The 16,269-nt window shown below is 50.5% G+C and overlaps 1 protein-coding gene across 1 annotated transcript in view; it reads left to right on the top strand.

Moving 5' to 3' along the window:
- ANKRD24 (ankyrin repeat domain 24) overlaps positions 1 to 16,269 on the top strand; it is a 121,183-nt gene that overhangs the window by 11,098 nt on the left and 93,816 nt on the right. The window contains exons 5-21 of the mRNA XM_083421418.1: positions 19 to 107; positions 537 to 601; positions 1,201 to 1,258; positions 1,586 to 1,656; positions 2,581 to 2,687; positions 3,380 to 3,567; positions 4,260 to 4,288; positions 4,411 to 4,503; positions 5,230 to 5,340; positions 6,133 to 6,240; positions 8,075 to 8,113; positions 9,128 to 9,226; positions 10,152 to 10,224; positions 11,014 to 11,135; positions 11,963 to 13,465; positions 14,109 to 14,273; positions 16,055 to 16,120. Coding sequence (XP_083277544.1) covers positions 19 to 107; positions 537 to 601; positions 1,201 to 1,258; positions 1,586 to 1,656; positions 2,581 to 2,687; positions 3,380 to 3,567; positions 4,260 to 4,288; positions 4,411 to 4,503; positions 5,230 to 5,340; positions 6,133 to 6,240; positions 8,075 to 8,113; positions 9,128 to 9,226; positions 10,152 to 10,224; positions 11,014 to 11,135; positions 11,963 to 13,465; positions 14,109 to 14,273; positions 16,055 to 16,120 — 2,986 coding nt within the window. The remainder of the gene's footprint in view (positions 1 to 18; positions 108 to 536; positions 602 to 1,200; positions 1,259 to 1,585; positions 1,657 to 2,580; positions 2,688 to 3,379; positions 3,568 to 4,259; positions 4,289 to 4,410; positions 4,504 to 5,229; positions 5,341 to 6,132; positions 6,241 to 8,074; positions 8,114 to 9,127; positions 9,227 to 10,151; positions 10,225 to 11,013; positions 11,136 to 11,962; positions 13,466 to 14,108; positions 14,274 to 16,054; positions 16,121 to 16,269) is intronic.

A 16,269-nucleotide genomic window follows, 5' to 3' on the forward strand; every position in this document is an offset into this window, starting at 1 on the left:
TGTCGGTCTGTTCCGCAGGTTCCACCTGGCTGCGACGAAAGGGAACACAGACTGCCTGGAAGTCATGCTGGCGCACGGAGCGGACGCCATGACGACCGACGGCTCAGGTGGGTTCAGGGTGCAAAAGCTATTATTATGGAGGTTGAATCCTGACAAGACAGAAGGACTGTTTTGGGGGGACAGGAGGCGGGCAGGTGTGGAGGACTCCCTGGTCCTGAATGGGGCAACTGTGCCCCTGAAGGACCAGGTGTGCAGCCTGGGGGTCATTTTGGACTCACAGCTGTCCATGGAGGCGCAGGTCAGTTCTGTGTTCAGGGCAGCTCCATCTGGGACGCAGGATGAGACCCTCCCTGCCCGCGGACTGTCTGGCCAGAGTGGTGCATGCTCTGGTTATCTCCCGCTTGGACTACTGCCATGCGCTGTCCGTGGTGCTACCTTTGAAGGTGACCCGGAAACTGCAACTAATCCAGAATGTGACACAGGCCATTGTCTTATAATGAAAAACCCCATATCTCATGTTCCTTCCTTCCCCGCAGGCTACGCAGCGTTGCACCTGTCGGCTAAGCACGGACACCCACAGTGCGTGAGCAAGCTGCTGCAGGTAACTCTCGGGGCATCTTCAAGCGCGGCTTTCAACTGCGGCTGCGCACTGAATTTGGCCAAATCCCAAACTGAACTGGGTGGGTTTGGGTTTTCAAGGCGGCTTTGCAAGGAGAGGCAAGGCAACAGCCGGATCCACATTGGCCATCTTTCCACTGGGTTGGTATGGGGCTTACTCCCTGGGAAGCCGCAGGTAGGATTGGGGGCTCAGCTCCTTTTCACTGCTTAACACTCTCTCTTTCTGTCTTTCTCTGTCTGTCTTTTGTACTTTCTCTTTGTTTCTCTCTCTCTCTGTATCTTTCTTTCTTTCTTTCTTTCTTTCTTTCTCTCTCTCTCTCTCTCTCTCTCTCTCTCTCTCTCTCTCTTTCTCTCTTTCTTTCTCTCTCTCTCTCTCTTTCTTTCTTTCTTTCTTTCTTTCTTTCTTTCTTTCTTTCTTTCTTTCTCTCTTTCTCTCTTTCTCTCTCTTTGTCTTTCTCTCTCTTTCTCTCTCTCTCTCTCTTTCTTTTTCTCCCTCTTTCTCCCTCCCTCCCTCCCTCCCTCTCTCTTTCTCTCTTTCTTTCTTTCTTTCTTTCTTTCTTTCTTTCTTTCTTTCTCTTCCAGGCATCCTGTCCTGTGGACGTAGCCGACAGCCACGGCCGGACAGCCCTCCACCATGCAGGTCAGCATATTTCACCATCTCCAGGGAGTGGGGGGTGGGGTGGGCACCGGGGCATTTTGCTGCTTCAGGTGAATCTCAGGTGATAACCCCCCCTCACTTGGCCCATAATTATTATTTTTTTACAATCTCATGTTCCCGTAGCTCAGTTACATGAACGTTTGCCTAAAAACCAAGGAATGAACTGCCATTATAATTACGCATTATAATACGGGAAATAAGGAGCTTGCAAGTTTTCCAGTGCTTGTGCAAAGTCTTGTACATTGTAGAATAAATTGCAAGATGTCTTGTTTGCTCCTTAGTAGGTTTTTCCCTGCTCTTTCCCCGCAGCTGTCAACGGATGCATCTCCTGTCTTGAAATCCTTTGCGACTTTAAGGCTCCTTTGAACACCAAGGACAAGGTAAGCGCCGATCCAAATTCACGAAAACCTCCCTCTGCGTTGGTTTCCCCCGCTGCTGGGTAGGGATGAAAGAAGGCGCTGTTTTCTTTTATTTTCGATCAGTTTTACAGTGGCGCCTTGGTTCTCAAATGCCTTGGTTCTCAAACGCCTTGGTACTCAAACAACTTGGAACCCAAGCACTGCAAACCCGGAAGGAAGCGTTGCGGTTTGCGAACCTTTTTCGGAATCCGAATGCGCTCCGTTTTGAGTGTTACGCTGCCCATTTTAGTGGTAAATGGAAGTGTGGCACTCAGAACAAAAGTGTGGCTCTCAAATCGGAAGCGTAACACTCAAAACGGAGCACGTTCGGCTTCTGGAAATAGTCCGCAAACCGGAACGCTGACTTCCCGGTTTGCAGCGTTTGGGTTCCAAGTTGTTTGAGTACCAAGGCATTTGAGAACCAAGGTGCCACTGGTATTATGATATTTAAAGGCTTCCATTCTTTCATGAGAAAGGGATGCGGGTGGCGCTGTGGGTTAAACCACAGAGCCTACGGTTTGCCGATCAGAAGGTCGGAGGTTCGAATCCCCGCAACGGGGTGAGTTCCCGTTGCTCGGTCCCTGCTCCTGCCAACCAAGCAGTTTGAAAGCACATCAGAGTGCAAGTAGATAAATAGGTCCCACTCCGGCGGGAAGGTAAGCAGCGTTTCCGTGCGCTGCTCTGGTTCGCCAGAAGCGGCTTAGTCCTGCTGGCCACATGACCCGGAAGCTGTACGCCGGCTCCCTTGGCCAGTAAAGCGAGATGAGCACCGCAACCCAGAGTCATCCACGGCTGGACCTAATGGTCAGGGGTCCCTTTACCTTTACCTATTCTTCCATGAAACAGTCGCCATTAAGTTCTCTGGTTTTAGCTGTTAACTTTGCTAACTCTCCTCTATGGCGGCAGGATGGCGCGACCCCTCTCATGCTAGCAGCCAAGATGAGCCACTCGGAGCTGTGCCGGTACCTGCTCCACCGGGGAGCTGCCGTCAACGCCAGAGACCAGCGTGGACGGTGAGAGCCTTTTTCCGCTGTGGTGTGTGTGTGTGGCATCGGGCGGCATCCTTCCTCTACACCTGCCCATTTCCCCCTGCGGCACCGAACAGCGGACCGGATCACAGAGCCAGTGTGGTGTAGTGGTTAAGAGCGGTAGTCTCGTAATCTGGTGAACTGGGTTCGATTCCCCGCTCCTCCACATGCAGCTGCTGGGTGACCTTGGGCCAGTCACACTTCTCTGAAGTCTCTCAGCCCCACTCGCCTCACAGAGTGTTTGTTGTGGGGGAGGAAGGGAAAGGAGAATGTTAGCCGCTTTGAGACTCCTTCGGGTAGTGATAAAGCGGGATATCAAATCGAAATCCAATCAAGCCCTCCGCCGTTTCCGTTTCTTTCCGCAACGCCTCTCTGCCGCTTGGTCCCAACAAAGCTACAGTGGTACCTCAGGTTACATACACTTCAGGTTACATACGCTTCAGGTTACAGACTCCGCTAACCAGGAAATAGTGCTTCAGGTTAAGAACTTTGCTTCAGGATAAGAACAGAAATCGTGGTCCAGCGGTGCAGCGGTAGCAGCAGGCCCCATTAGCTAAAGTGGTGCTTCAGGTTAAGAACAGTTTCAGGTTAAGAACGGACCTCCGGAACGAATTAAGTACTTAACCCGAAGTACCACTGTACCCCTCTCAACTTAACTGGCCTCGTCTTTGCTTCAGAACAGCCCTGATGGTGGCTTGCGAGAACGGCAGCGTGGAGACGGTGGAAGTCCTGGTCCATGGTGGGGCAAAGGTCGGCCTCGTTGACGCCACGGGTCACGACGCGGCCCATTATGGCGCGGCCGTGGGCAATGCCCTCATCCAGCACTACCTGCAGGAAGCTGCTCAGCGCCACTCCTGGGCTAGCGGTAAGGATACCTTCCCTCCGCTGAACTGGGCTTTTTCCTGATGAGAAGCGGAGGCCATTTCTGCGTCTCCACGTTCCTGAGGAACTGTAGGCAGAAGGAGGAGACAGGCTCTAAGATGGTTTAAACTCGGCTAGCTCTGCACCTGCCTTTGTCGTCCTTTAAACAAATGCTCCCCTGAAAATGCTTAGGCTAAAATAAATCACAGACACTCAGCTTTGCAAATCTAAATAGCTTTACTAATGCCAAAGCAAACAAGTCTCCATTCGCCGGCAATAAAGCAAAGAAAAAGCTTCCAAATGACTTTAAAGGGGGGAGGGAGTTGGTTTCCTTACGGGGAAAAAAGGATCATGTAATATTTGGGTTAGCAAAGATGCAGGCAGTGAAATCTCCTTTTAGAGAGATTTGGTTCGCTTGCAGGGAGCCATGGCTGCGTGGCTTCTTGCTTGTTCCGGGAAGCAGGAAGAGGAAACACTGGGAAGGTGGGGCATGTTAAGCCTGGCAACTTGAGCTCAGGGCTCAGGTTAACCCTTTCATGCAAGCGAGTCTGCAACTGTGTATTACAGCATCTAAGCCATCACAGTTGTTAGCAGGGGGACGTCCCTGGGCCTCGCAAGCGAGTTGTTCCCTCACCATCTAATTTAATTCCATCTTTGTGTTCTCTCTCTCTCTCTTTCTCCTTCTGCTTCCCACAGAAGAGGAATCGACCGAAGCATCCTCACAGGTAACAATTTTCGAGCCCCCAATCCTTGTACGGCGGGCGATGTTGCTGGGGGCACATTCTTCCCACGTGCCTCATTTGCGTTTTCCGCATCTATTTCTTTCTTTTTCCAAAATAAAAACCAGGCATCCTCTCCGCGCCACTCTCTGACCAAAGGGAAGAACAGCAGCCCGAGAAAGAGGAAAGCCCCTCCTCCTCCAGGAGGTGCCCCCAGCCAGGTAGGGAAAATAGGAAGCCGCGTTGGACCTTCGAGTTCCAAAATAGCGTTCAAAAACCCGAACACTCACTTCCGGGTTTGTGACGTTCAGGAGCCGATTTGTTTGGGAGCCAAGGCTTTTGAGATCCAAGGTAAGACTGTGTAAGTCCTGCTTGCTGAATTTCAGTTTAATTATATACCGCTATGTTGTTTAGCATGGGACACGGGTGGCGCTGTGGGTTAAACCACAGAGCCTAGGACTTGCCGATCGAAAGGTTGGTGGTTCGAATCCCCGCGACGGGGTGAGCTCCCGTTGCTCGGTCCCAGCTCCTGCCAACCTAGCAGTTTGAAACCACGTCAAAGTGCAAGTAGATAAATAGGGACCGCTTTCTAGCGGGAAGGTAAACGGCGTTTCTGTGTGTGGCACTGGTGCTGGCTTGCCAGATGCAGCTTCGTCACGCTGGCCATGTGACCCTGAAGTGTCTTCGGACAGCGCTGGCTCCCGGCCTCTTGAGCGAGATGAGCGCGCAACCCTAGAGTCGGTCACGACTGGCCCTGATGGGCAGGGGTACCTTTACCTTTTTTATGTTGTTTAGCGAAGTTTTTAATGTTTGATGTTTTATTGTGTTTCTCATACTCTGTTGGGAGCTGCCCAGAGTGGCTGGGGACACCCAGCCAGATGGGTGGGATATAAACAAACAAACAAACAAACAAACATTATTATTATCATCATCATCATTATTATTAGGACCCCCATCCGCCGGACCCCCACCCGGCTCCTGCCGAACGGGGCAACCGAGTTATCACCGCCAAGCCGGCCCGGACCCACCACAACGACCCTCCTGTTCCGGCTGCGACGGTGAGGATCCCTTAGCGGTGATGCCCTTGTTATGAGAAAAAACTGCTCCTTTTCCCTTATGGGGTACCCAAGAGCCCGTCTAGAGTCCTTATGTAGGTTTTTTATCGGTAGGAGAAAATAACAGAGGCCAAGCAGAGAATATTGAGAAGCAAAGCAGCTCGTAAGCCTGATCTTTATTAAACTGTTGCAACAGGGTCCTCACTCCCCACACAGGGAGGGAGGAGAGGAACCCTGAACATTGGTGTGCAAGCTCTTATATAGACACTTGAAATTGCCCACGCTGTAGCTCAAGACCACCCCCAAAACATCACGAATACATCACAGAAAGAGGTGGTCCCCAGCAGAAATGGGAGTGTGTTGCTTCTCTCCTGTCTGCCAGGATAGCTGATCAATCATGCCTTATCAATTGCCTTTTCTGGGTAGCCTGGCCATTCCTTGGAGATGGTAAATACTCAGTTCCTGAATCTCTTAGGCATATTGATAACAGATACTTGCCAGACTGTATTTACAGGGAGGCGTAAGCCCCTACAGTCCAGAGACCATTAGAAAGCTTTCCCCATCTCCTTACTCCTTGTAGAGAAATATTTGAGGTCAATTTTGGAGAGTCCAAATGGCCTCAGGATTGCTCTCCTGTACTATTTCAGACACGTGGTTGATATACTTATATATGTGTTTGCCTTGTACATTTATTTTATATATATAAAAGACCTTAGAATTCCTATAACATCCTCGAGATGGGAAAGGGGACCAGCCCCATATCACTCAGCTTTGGGTTTCTCTCCCCCCCACCAGGAGGACCAGGAGGCCTATGAGGAAATCGTGCGGCTGCGTCAAGAGAGAGCTCAGCTCCTGCAAAAGATCCGAAGCCTGGAGCAGCGGCAAGAGACATTGAAGCAGAAAGTGAGGCGCTCCCGGATTGAATCTGTCTCCTGTGCCGTCCCTCAGCCGTACGGCACACACACACATATATACAGTGGTACCTTGGTTCTCAAACTTCATCCGTTCCGGAAGTCCGTTCCAAAACCAAAGCGTTCCAAAACCAAGGCGCTCTTCTTTCCCATTGAAAGCAATGCAAAACGGATTAGCCCCTTCTAGACTTTTAAAAACAACCCCTAAAACAGCAACTAAACGTGAACTTTACTAACGAGACCACTGATCCATGAAATGAAAGCAAGAATCAATGTACTGTACTATAAAATAAATAGGACAGTATTGTTGATGATAAAAATTGAAATTATTTTTTTCCCTTACCTGCACTGATGATGGTCATTGTTTGGATGGGGGGCTTTTATCCGTTTCCGCAGCCACACATTCGATCAATCAGTAGCTGGACTGGGTTCCGCACAGTCGCAAAAACAAATGAACCGAAAAAGCCTCAAAAAGGCAAAATAAAGAGCGAAAACAAAAGCGCCAAATTTAATCCGTTCTGGAAGTCCGTTTGGCTTCCGAAATGTTCGGAAACCAAGGCGTGGCTTCTGATTGGTGCAGGCACCCTGGAAGCAATAGTTGACAGCCGCGTCGGATGTTCAGCTTCCGAAAAACGTTAAAAAACCGGAACACTTCCTTGCGGGTTTTCGGCATTTGGGAACCAAGCCGTTTGAGAACCAAGGTACCGCTGTATTTAAATTTAAACTCTGCCCATCTGGCTGGGTTGCCCCAGCCATTCCGGGCGTCTTCCAACACATATAAAAATACAGTCCGACCTCGGTTTTCGAACGTCTTGGCTGCCGAATGTTTCAGAAGCCGAACGTCGAAAACTGAATGCTTTCATTTTTGAATGCGCCTTGGGAGACGAATGTTCGATTTCTGAGGCATGCTTCTCAATTTCCCCCATTAAACTTGCCGGCAGTCCCTTTGATCCTCGGTTTTTGGATGTTTCGGGACTTCTGGAATGGATGACTTTCGAAAACTGAGGTTCCACTGTAATGATAAAACGTCAAACTCTTATAGCGACAATCTGGTCCGATATTACAAATTGTCACAATCGCTTTGAAATAAACAGCTCATATCGAATAAAGCAATGTTCAATAACCCATTAGGATCCCATAGTAAACAGTAAAATTAAACGTCACGTTTACACATGAATGCAGGCAGCGAGGGTTACAGAGGCATGTGCAGAGTGCTTTCGAATAGTGGCCTGTGCAAAGCTGTGATGGAGAAATGGCAGGCTGCCTTATATGGCTGCAGGAAACCCCACTTACTTAAGAGTAAAACCCTGTTGAATTGAGTAGGACTCAGGTCACAGTAGACATGGTTAGGGTCCCTTTGTACGGAAACAATATGAAAAAATAGCAAATAAATTTGTATATACCGTATTTTTCGCTCTATAAGACGCACCAGACCACAAGACGCACCTAGTTTTTGGAGGAGGAAAACAAGAAGAAAAAAAATATTCTGAATCCCAGAAGCCAGAACAGCAAGAGGGATCGCTGTGCAGTGAAAGCAGCGATCCCTCTTGCTGTTCTGGCTTCTGGGATAGCTGCGCAGCCTGCAATCACTCCATAAGATGCACACACATTTCCCCTTACTTTTCAGGAGGGAAAAAGTGAGTCTTATAGAGCAAAAAATACAGTATATATATATATATATATGTATGTGTGTGTGTGTGTGTGTATCTATATCTATCTATATCTATCTATCTATCTATCTATCTATATCTATCTATCTATCTATCATCTATCTATCTTCTCAGGCTCTATTAATCCTCTCCATCTCCTATTTTTGTCTCCGTTAGCGACTGGACGATGGATCTTTGCATACTCTACAGAAGCAGGTGAGCCTATTATCAGCCCGAGATAATATTCGAGGACGGTTTAAAAAAAGGACCAAGAAAATCGCATTTATTACACACCGCAGCAAATTGAGATGACGGGGAGAGGAGGGCTGTGTGAGAAAGGCTTAAGTTTAAAAGATGCCGTTTCTTAGAAAAGGGAACCCATTGCCCCCGTGCCGATCCTAGAATCGTAGAGTTGGCTGGGACCCCCAGCGGCCATCTAGACCAACCCCCTGCAATGTGGGAATCTCAGCTAAAGCATCCCAGACTGTTTTTTGTGTTGAATATATGCTATATGGTCATTTACAGACCTCATAGGTATCTTGAACCATTTGCACATGTTGCCGTGCAACCAGTCCATGAAGAATGTAGGCACCCTCCATATAGAAAGGAGCAAACCAGGGATATTTTAGGGAGCAGGCGGGGCCCATGACTTATATTAGAGGAGCCGACACAACACAAAACATGGTTGCTGCATGTCGGTTTTATTTTATTTGCTTTTTATCTTATATTTTGGAAATGTAAGGTAAAGGTAAAGGGACCCCTGACCATTAGGTCCAGTTGTGACCGACTCTGGGGTTGGCCGAGGGAGCCGGTGTACAGCTTCCGGGTCATGTGGCCAGCAGGACTAAGCCACTTCTGGCGAACCAGAGCAGCGCATGGAAACACTGTTTACCTTCCCGCCAGAGCGGTACCTATTTATCTACTTGCACTGGTGTGCTTTCGAACTGCTAGGTTGGCAGGAGCAGGGACCGAGCAACAGGAGCTCACCCCGTCATTGCGGGGATTTGAACCGCCGACCTTCTGATTGGCAAGTCCTAGGCTCTGTGGTTTAGACCACAGCGCCACCCGCGTCCCTGTTTTGGAAATGTACATCCAATTTATTAAAATACGAGTTAAAATACAGTTTAAAATGCAGCCTCATTGTAATGGTAGCCCATAGATCAAAACCATAAGGGGTTTTGCAAACGTTTAAATGAATGGATCGATTTCTTTCTCTCTCTGCCCCACCAGGTGGAAGAGCTTCAGAAACAGCTGGAGGAGAAAGTTGGGGAGAAGGAAAACCTTGGGAGAGAGTTGGCGGCTTTGCGGAGCCGCCTGTCATCTGTGGAGGTACCGCAAGCCATGTGCATTGGTGGGGTTTGAAATACACAGCAGATTCGTGGTAACAATGGGCACCATTTTCGTGGGTTTACCCCAATAAGAGCTTTGTTCCCCAAGAGCCACAATCTGTAGTGGGATATGCTAGACATCCGGATTTTCAGGGGGCAAGCATCCCTGATAGTCTTGGTCAGGCTAGGAAACCTCGTTGGTCTAATAATAACAATAATTTATTATTTATACCCTGCCCATGTGGTTGGGTTTCCCCAGCAACTCTGAGCAGCTCCCAACAGGATATTAAAAACACAACAGAACGTCAAACGTTAAAAACTTCCCTAAACGGATGTCTTCTAAAAGTCAGATAGTTGTTTATTTCCTTGACATCTGATGGGAGGGTGCCATCACCGAGAAGGCCCTCTGCCTGGTTTCCTGTAACCTCACTTCTCGCAGGGAGGGAACCGCCAGAAGGCCCTCGGGAGATGGACCCCGGTGTCCGGGGTGGAGACACTCCTTCAGGGATACTGGGCCATTTAGGGCTTGAAAGGTCAGCACCAACCCTTTGAATTGTGTTTGGAAACGTCCTGGGACCAATGTAGGTCTTTCAGGACTGGTGTTATATGGTCTCCGTTCCCAGTCCCCTGTCTGGCTGCTGCATTCTGGATTAGTTGCAGTTTCCGGGTCACCTTCAAAGGTAGCCCCACAGAGAGCGCATGGCAGTAGTCCAAGCGGGAGATAACCAGAGCAGGCACCACTCTGGCCAGACAGTCTGCAGGCAGGGAGGGTCTCATCCTGCGTCCCAGATGGAGCTGATAAACAGCCCCTCTAGACGCAGAATTGACCTGCACCTCCATGGACAGCCGGCAGTCCAAAATGACTCCTGGTGGTCTGGCCCTGCCTGAACCCCTCTTTTTTTTCTGCTTCCCCCCGACCCACGCAGAACGAGAAGGAAAACACCAGCTACGACATCGAAACCCTTCAAGACGAAGAGGGAGACCTTCTTGAATTCCCAGGTATGGTTGTTATTACTACTTAATGGTCACGTTCCCCCCCCCCCCCAGGACCTTATTTGAATATGCAGAATCAGCAAAGATGGCAGGCGTTTGTGATGTTCTGTTACGTTCTCTGACGTTATTTTTATTTATAAGGATTCATTTGAGATGCGACGAATCGAATCGAAATCGGACTCTGCAGCACGATGCATTGCACAGCAAATGTTGCTGAATTTATGTATAGGCTAAGTAGGCTGAGTGGGACGCGGGTGGTGCTGTGGGTTAAACCACAGAGCCTAGGACTTGCCGATCAGAAGGTCGGCGGTTCGAATCCCCGTGACGGGGGGAGCTCCCGTTGCTCGATCCCTGCTCCTGCCCACCTAGCAGTTCGAAAGCACATCAAAGTGCAAGTAGATAAATAGGTACCGCTCTGGCGGGAAGGTAAATGGTGTTTTCGTGTGCTGCTCTGGTTCGCCAGAAGCGGCTTAGTCTATAACAGGCACCCCCAACATTCAGCCCTCCAGATGTTTTGGGACTCCAACTCCAACTAACAGGACCAGTGGTCAGGGATGATGGGAATTGTAGTCCAAAACATCTGGAGGGCCAAAGGTTGCCTACGCCTGGTCTACAACTCTCTTCCATTTTCTTCTAGTCGTGAAGTTTGGGGATTCAGAGGGACCTTGCAAGTGGAGCAGCTGAGGGCCGCTCTCCATCGAAATCCGGCCCTCCAAGAAACCTTGTGATTTGGTTCCCCAGGTTCCCTTGCCGCGGGATTTTGGCTTTTCTTTAAAGCTGCTCTTGTTTCGACAGGGGCAGAGCTTTTGCTCTCCAAAAAGAGTTTGAGCGTCTCCACTGAGGAACTCCTGGCGACCTTGCAAGGACAGGTGGATTCCCTGACCCAGAAGAACAAGGAGCTGATGGAGAAGATACAGGTAAATGGAGAACTCCCTCACAGCTATAATAATAATAATAATAATAATAATAATAATAATAATAATAATAATAATAACTATTATTTATTTATACTCTGCCCATCTGGCTGGGTTTCCCCAGCCACTCTGGGCGGCTCTCAACAGAATATTAAAAATGCGATAAAACATCAAACATTAAAAGCTTCCCTAAACAGGGCTGCCTGCAGATGTCTTCTAAAAGTCAGGTAGTTGTTTATTTCCTTGACATCTGATGGGAGGGCACCACCACCGAGAAGGCCCTGTGCCTGGTTCCCTGTAACCTCACTTCTCACAGGGAGGGAACCTCCAGAAGACACTCCGAGATGGACCCTGGTGTCCGGGGTGGACGATGGGGGTGGAGATGCTCCTTCAGGTCTACTGGGCCGTTTAGGGCTCTCAAGGTCAGCACCAACACTTTGAATTGTGCTCGGAAACGTCCTGGGAGCCAATGTAGGTCTTTCAGGACCGGGGTTATATGGTCTCCACTCCTAGTCCCCAGTCTGGCTGCTGCATTCTGGATTAGTTGCAGTTTCCGGGTCACCTTCAAAGGCAGCCCCATGGAGAGCGCATGGCAGTAGTCCAAGCGGGAGATAACCAGAGCATGCACCACTCTGTCCAGACAATCTGTGGGCAGGGAGGGTCTTATCCTGCGTACCAGATGGAGCTGCCCTGGACACAGAACTGACCTGCACCTCCATGGACAGCTGTGTGTCCAAAATGACCCCCAGCCTGCGTACCTGGTCCTTCGGGGGCACAGTTATTCAGAACCAGGGAGTCCTCCACACCAACTAACCTCCCATCTCCCACAGGTCCTGGAGAATTACGAGAAGGACGAGAGCGACGCCGACATCTCGGCGGACTTCATCCACATCATCCTGTACGACTCGCTCCGGTCCGAGTTTGACCGCTTGAAGGAGCAACACGCAGAGGCCCAGGAGGCCCTGAAGTCCGTCGACGGAGCTGGCGAGTCGTCCTGCAAGCTCATCCCGGCGGAGGCATACGAGCAGCTGAAGGCCGACCACGAGAAGCAAATCCGGGCCCTCAAACTGGCTCTGGAGAAGAGCACCTTCCCGGCCCTTCGGGGTGGCGGGGGGACGGCGGCGGAGGGGAGCTCTGGTTTGGGGACGGAAGGAGATGCAAGCCAAGCAGAGGCGGGAGCCAGGAAGGAGGAGATGGAAGAGCTGGCCAAGGAGCTCAGCGCCACCCGGGAGAAGTACCAGGCGGCCCTAGCGGAAGTGAAGCTCCTCCAGGAACAGATGGAGCTTGGCATCTTGTCTGTGGAGGAGAAGGAGCTGCTGGAGAGCTCCAGGACCGAGCTGGAGACGACGAAGACCGCCTTGCAACAGGCTCGGATGGACCTTGAGGAGCGAGAGCGGAAGGTGAAGGATCTGGAGGGACGCCTCAGGACCCAGGAGGAAGCAGCCGTGGAGGAGGACAAGCAGATGAAGGTCTCCTTGGATGAGGTCTCCAAGGAGAAGGAGGTCCTTCTGGCAAGGTGCGCTTCCATGGAGGCCGAGGTGAAGGAGCTGAAGGAGAAGACCCGGCAGCTGGAAGAGGATGGGAGTCGGAGCCTGAGGGAGGAAGCCGGCCAACTGCGGAGCCAGCTGGACGCACTTGAGGGGCAGCGCCAGGCGGCCGAGGCTGAGGCTGAACAGCTCCGGAAAGGCCGTGAGATCCTGGCGGAGGAGCTGAGGTCTGCCAAGGAGAAGCTGGCCTCTCAGCGGGAGCAGGAGGACGTGGCGGGCAAGCTGAGGACCTCCCTCTCTGAGGCAGAGAAGAGTCTATCGGAGCTGAAGAAGCACCACGAAGGCACCTTGAAGGAGCTGGCGGAAGCGCGGGAAGCGGCGGAGACCTGTCGTCGTGGGTCGGTGCCCCTTGCTGAGCACGCCCGGGCCAAGGAGGCGCTGGAGGGGACCCTCTGGGAGCTGAAGGCCAAGTCGAAGCTTCTGGAGCAAGAGCTGAAGGCCAAGAACCAGGAGACCGTGGGGCTCAAGGAGGAGCTGGAGGTGGTCCTGAAGGGAGCCGTCTCGAAGGAGGCTCACGAGGAGCTCCGCGCCCGGCTGCAGGCCGAGGCGGACGCCCTGAGCGCCAAGTTGGCCGATTTGGGGCGCAAGCACGAGCGGACCTGCGCAGAGGTCTTCCAGGTCCAGCGAGAGGCGCTCTTCATGAAAAGCGAGAAGCACGCGGCCGAGGCACAGTTGGCGGCCGCCGAGAAGCAGCTGCAAGGCTTGCGGGCCGAGTCGGAGCGGATCCGGGAACTGCACAGCCACATCGAGGACTCGGCCAAGCTGGTCAAGGAAAAGGACCGCAAAGTGAGTGTGGGCGTGCAAACGCTCCGAGGAGGAGCAGACACATCTGTTTGGGTTTGGGAAATAAAATCGGAAGGCTTCATCTCTAGAAGCCCGCCAATATTTACAGGTGAAACTCGAAAAATTAGAATATCGTGGGAAAGTGATTTCAGGAATTCAACTTGAATGGTGAAACTAATATATGAGATCGACTCGCGACATGCAAAGCGAGATGTGTGCTTCTGCTTCTCAGAGGTAAAATCTTGCTCGATTTGCAATCCTTGTTTTGCTGATTTCCCTGAATATTCTAATTTTCTGAGATGGTTAATTTGTGGTTTTCACCAGCTGTACGCCATGATCATCACAATTATCACAAATCAAGGCTTGACTTTGCATGTCACAAGTCTATCTCATATATTAGTTTCACCTTTCAAGTTGAATTCCTGAAATCAAGGAACTTTCCCACGATATTCTAATTTTTCGGGTTTCACCTGTAGAACAAATCAAGGCTTGACACATCTCACGAGATGCAGCACGAAAGGAAAATGGGCTTGGACGGAGGAGGAAATACCAAAACCCCTTTAGTTTTGCGATGCTCTTTGATTGGGGGGAAACGTTGGAATGGGCGGGCGCCGGGAGAATAAATTGCCTCTTCGCTGCCTTGCAGATCACAGAGCTTTCCAAAGAAGTCTTCAAACTCAAGGAAGCTCTGAATGACCTCTCGGAGCTGTCGGGTGAGGCTTCGGCCAAAGCCACCTCGCCAAAGGTGGAGTCGCGGCAAGAGGTTGCCAGTCTCCAGGGCCGAATCCGAGATCTGGAGCAGCAGCTGGCCGTGAGTATCTCGGTCAAACTCATGCTGGGAGCTTCGAGAACACTGTCCCACCATCTCGTCCTCTGTCATCCCCTTCTCCTTGTGCCCTCCAACATTCCCAACATCAGGGTCTTTTCCAGGGAGTCTTCTCTTCTCCTGAGGTGGCCAAAGTCTTGGAGCCTCAGCTTCAGGATCTGTCCTTCCAGTGAGCACTCAGGGCTGATTTCCTTCCGAATGGAGAGGTTGGATCTTCTTGCAGTCCATGGGACTCTCAAGAGTCTCCTCCAGCACCAGAATTCAAAAGCGTCCACTCTTTGGCGATCAGCACGGCTGACGCAAATAAAGATTCATTCATTCATTCTTGGCTGCGGCATCTTGTAGTGGTGAGTTCCGCCGGCTAGCCGCCCATCGTTAAAAACGACCAGTTCCTTCCCCAAAATTTGGCGCACGGAGTCTTACGGAGAACATGATGGGATTCGGTTGCCCTGCCCGAGTAATCAGCGCGGCGGATCCTTGCCTGTGATGTCACAGTCCCGAGACCTCTTGCCAAAAGGCTTGGCTCTGTAATTAATCCTGGCCGATCCAGATTAATTCCTGCATGATGAGTCAGTGTTTGGGGGAAGTAATCTGGGTTTACGGGATTAATTACGGAGCGAGCCAAGAGGAGTTCATCTCTCGCTGACGTCCCCAGAATATCGTTACACGCAACTCCCGTTATAGGAAAAATTCGGGGTCGGCTTTGGTAGCCCAGCTCCTCAGTGCCCCCTAAATCGGAGAAGAATGGTTGGAGGCAGAATCTAGTGAAAGCAAGGAAAATTTTTATTTTTCTGTTGCAACTGAGTTCCGTCCTCCCCCCTCTTGCAAAGAGGTGAGGACCCAGAGCAAAGGTCTTTTTAAATACTTATGAAATTCCCCAGCGAGACTGCCCAAAAAGTATCCTACGCACGTCGCAGAAACATGCCCTCCGACATTTCTCCGATGAACATAGGGACGTCCCATTGCATAATGATAATTTTACTCTTAATACGGCTCCCCCCCATCTAACTGGGTTGCCCCAGCCATTCTGGGCGGCTTCCAACATATATGAAAAGCATAATAAAATGAAACATTAAAAAAAAATACTTTCCTATACAGGGCTACCTTCAGACGGCTTGGGGGTCGGATAACTCCATCCCCTCCAACATTTCTCCAATGAAAATAGGGACATCCTATTCCATCCCCTCCAATGTTTCTCCCCTGAAAATAGGGGCGTCCTATTCCATCCCCTCCAACATTTCTCCCGTGGAAATAGGGACGTCCTATTCCATCCCCTCCAACGTTTCTCCAATGAAAAGAGGGACGTCCTATTCCAGCCCCTCCAACGTTTCTCCCCTGAAAAGAGGGACGTCCTATTCCATCCCCTCCAATGTTTCTCCCCTGAAAATAGGGACGTCCTATTCCATCCCCTCCAACATTTCTCCAATGAATATAGAGATATCCTATTCCAGGGGTCAGCAGACTTTTTCAGCAGGGGGCCGGTTCACTGTCCCTCAGACCTTGTGGGGGGCCGGACTATGTTTTGAAAAAAATATATGAACGAATTCCTATGCCCCACAAATAACCCAGAGATGCATTTTAAATAAAAGGCCACATTCTACTCGTGCAAAAACACACTGATTCCTGGACCTATGCCTGTGCGTTTTCACCTCACGCACCTACAAACATCAATTTTATATTCGAGACCTTAGAATTCTTACGACGATGGCTTGGGGACGTGGTTCCCGGGTTCCCGGGTTTGAAACCTTTTTCCTTTCTGCTTCCAGGAGGCTGAGCGACGGCATGGCAATATCGTTTCTTTGTACAGGGGACACCTTCTCTATGCCATCCAGGTGAGTTTACCTGGAGCCAGGTGAGTTTACCTGGAATTTACCTGCCAGGTTGCAGGATTGGGGCTGGGTATTTTGGGGGTGGGCAGAGGCTTGGAGGGCAACCCGGAGGGAGACTTTGTACATACAGATCCTCCATAATAATAATAATA

Source organism: Podarcis tiliguerta (assembly GCF_965153285.1).
Source record: "Podarcis tiliguerta genome assembly, chromosome: 18".
NCBI lineage: Eukaryota > Metazoa > Chordata > Lepidosauria > Squamata > Lacertidae > Podarcis > Podarcis tiliguerta.